Source organism: Centroberyx gerrardi, chromosome 14, assembly GCF_048128805.1.
Source record: "Centroberyx gerrardi isolate f3 chromosome 14, fCenGer3.hap1.cur.20231027, whole genome shotgun sequence".
In the NCBI taxonomy this organism is placed as follows: Eukaryota; Metazoa; Chordata; class Actinopteri; order Beryciformes; family Berycidae; genus Centroberyx; species Centroberyx gerrardi.
Genome location: NC_136010.1, coordinates 1,921,781 through 1,924,633, shown reverse-complemented (window position 1 = coordinate 1,924,633; position 2,853 = coordinate 1,921,781). Strand labels below are relative to the sequence as shown.

Here is a 2,853-nt window from a genome sequence, read left to right as displayed (position 1 = left end):
CTGTCTCTCTCTCTGTCTCTCTCTCCCTCTCTGTCTCTCTCTCTCTCTCTCTCTCTCTCTCTGTCTCTCTCTGTCTCAGTCTCTCGCCCGTCTATCTATTTCTTGTTTGTAATCACAACTCTCTCAACTGTCATACTTGATCTCTCTCTCCCTCTCTCTCTCCTTCACTTTCTCATTTCCCCCCTCTCATCTTCCCTCACACACACACACACACACACACACACACACACGCACACACACACACACACAGACACCCTGGGTATGACTGTCAGTCTACACTGGTACACATATCATCACAGTCTCAGTAGTGTCTCTCTGCGTGGCTGGTTGCCGGCGGTAACCCCCCCCAAGCCCCGCCCCCTGCCTATCGCGTGTTTCCCCTGCTTGGTTGCCATGGTTACCATTACAGGCTGTGGAGCCATAGCATGAATAACAAATAACCTGCTGGAACAAGACTGACCTGCAGTAACCCCACTGCAGACAGACAGGCAGAGAGACAGACAGGCAGGCAGGCAGACAGGCAGAGAGACAGACAGACAGGCAGAGAGACAGACAGATAGGCAGAGAGACAGACAGGCAGACAGGCAGGCAGAGAGACAGACAGACAGGCAGAGAGACAGACAGATAGGCAGAGAGACAGACAGGCAGACAGGCAGGCAGAGAGAGAGACAGGCAGAGAGAGAGGCAGGCAGAGAGAGAGACAGACAGGGAGACAGACAGGCAGAGAGACAGACAGGCAGGCAGAGAGAGAGACAGACAGGGAGACAGACAGACAGGCAGGCAGAGAGAGAGACAGACAGGGAGACAGACAGACAGGGAGGCAGAGAGACAGGCAGACAGGCAGAGAGAGAGACAGGCAGAGAGAGAGGCAGGCAGAGAGAGAGACAGACAGGGAGACAGACAGGCAGGCAGAGAGAGAGACAGACAGGGAGACAGACAGACAGGCAGGCAGAGAGAGAGACAGACAGGGAGACAGACAGGCAGGCAGGCAGAGAGGGAGGGAGAGAGAGACAGGCATTTTATGCAGAGCTGTAGTGTGTGTATTCTCTGCAGAGGAAGCAGACTGTGTGTGTGTGTGTGTGTGTGTGTGTGTGTGTGTGTTTTGCAGAAAACAGAATTTAAATTCAGTCGTCCGCTGGAACAAATCTCATCACTTTCAATCTAAGTCATTTACACAAACACAAGATCTCAAGTCAAGACTTTAGAAACCTTTTCAAGTCATCAAAGTACAAGTCAGAGTCAAGTCCCAAGTCACCAGAACCCAAGTCAAGTCAAGTCTCAAGTCTTCTCTTCATGCAGCAAGTCAAACTGAGACTTGAAGTCATGTGACTCGAGTCCAAGTCATGTGACTCGAGTCCCCTCCTCTCTAACTGTAACTCACAGTGTGGATGCAGGGCAGCTCCTTGTTCAGTAACCATGGTAACGACAGCCTCCCCTCTCCGCGGTAACAGGAGCGGATCCTCTCCCTCATGGCCAGGTTGATGTGGTGCAGGGTGAACAGGCACAGCACCGTCTCTCTGGGCGGGTTGGACCGGTTCTTCTGACCCTGCGGACAAAACCACAACGACCTGCTTCACCAACACCGTACAGCAGGCTGGGGCCGGTATCTGATGTTATCAAATATCACCATATTTCATGAATATCGCGATATTTTCCATGGTATTGTATATGTGATTGATGTGATTTAGAAGGAATAAAAAACAGTTTTGATTTCATTTAACCACTCGAACAAAATCAAATGTTAACAATGTCAAACATCTTTGATCCGATGGCGGGAATTTGAATTCCTGTAATGTGGGACCGTTAACCTGATGGAGGTAAACAGACTGGCTGTTAAGTTCTCAACGTGGGGTCCGGGGACCACCTGGGGTACTTGAGGAGGTTCAAGGGGTCCGCAGCAAATTATTTCATTTACAAGAAGTGAACACAATTAGAGAATGTAGAAGAATGACTGTTCTGATCAGTTTCTCTGTTACCTCTCTACCTGCAACACAGACAGTCATGGAGTTCTGGACAAAATCAAATCTGACAATAAAAATATTCTCAGATTTGGGTCCGAGAGACAAAATCTCATCAAATGCGGTCTGTGGCTCTAATGTGGACTAGATTAGGGCCCTTGATATGAAAAAGGTTGAGAATCACTGTTTAAAGGTTAAAGAATCTAGACTGTGACAGGAAGGTCGCTGGTTCAAATCCCCGGGCCAGCTGGGGAAATCCTGAGCACCAAAAACATCTGAACAAACTCATCCAGTCTGCTGTGGAGAACGAAATGTGTCACAACACTTTAAGAAAAGAAAACAGAGAGAAAGACTGAAAGTAAGACTGAGGGACAGAAAAAGTCAAAGCAAACAGAAAGAAAGAACAAAGAAACAAAGATACCATCAAACACAAAATAAAACAGAAACAGAGGAAAGAAGCAAAGACAATCAAGGAAATGAAAGAAAGAAACAAATAAAAACAAAAAGATTCAATCAAACAAGAAACGAAACAGAAACAGTAAAGAAAGACAAGAAAAGAGAAAGAAAAGATAGGAAGCGAAAGAGAAAGAAATAAAGACAAGATCAAGGAAATGAGAGAAAGAGGACAGGAAGGGGAATCACCTGCGAGAAGACGACGAAGAGCACGTCGTCTTCCTCGGACAGGCCGAGCGCCTGCGCCAGCCGCCGGCCCGGCTTCTGCTTGTAGGCGGCCTGCACCAGCCGGTACTCCACGCCGTCCTTGGTGCAGCCGAGGGGAAACTCCACGTAGGAGTAGAACTCGGTGTCGTTGGAGCACATCCGCACGATCTTGGAGGTGAAGAACTTCTCCCCGGCGGCGTCCATCTGCGTGAGCTGCGTGTCCAGCTGCAGCGTC

The 2,853-nt window shown here is 48.8% G+C and overlaps 1 protein-coding gene across 1 annotated transcript in view; it reads right to left on the bottom strand.

The window, feature by feature from the left end:
• Positions 1–1,366: 1,366 nt before the first annotated feature.
• The window catches only part of plxna3 (plexin A3), a gene marked incomplete at its 5' end in the record, with an annotated part of 3,668 nt that continues 2,181 nt past the window's right edge, over positions 1,367–2,853 (bottom strand). Inside the window, 2 exons of the mRNA XM_078288052.1 lie at positions 1,367–1,546; positions 2,601–2,853. The exon at positions 2,601–2,853 is cut by the window's right edge and continues 295 nt beyond it. Of these exons, the coding sequence (XP_078144178.1) occupies positions 1,367–1,546; positions 2,601–2,853 (433 nt within the window). The remainder of the gene's footprint in view (positions 1,547–2,600) is intronic.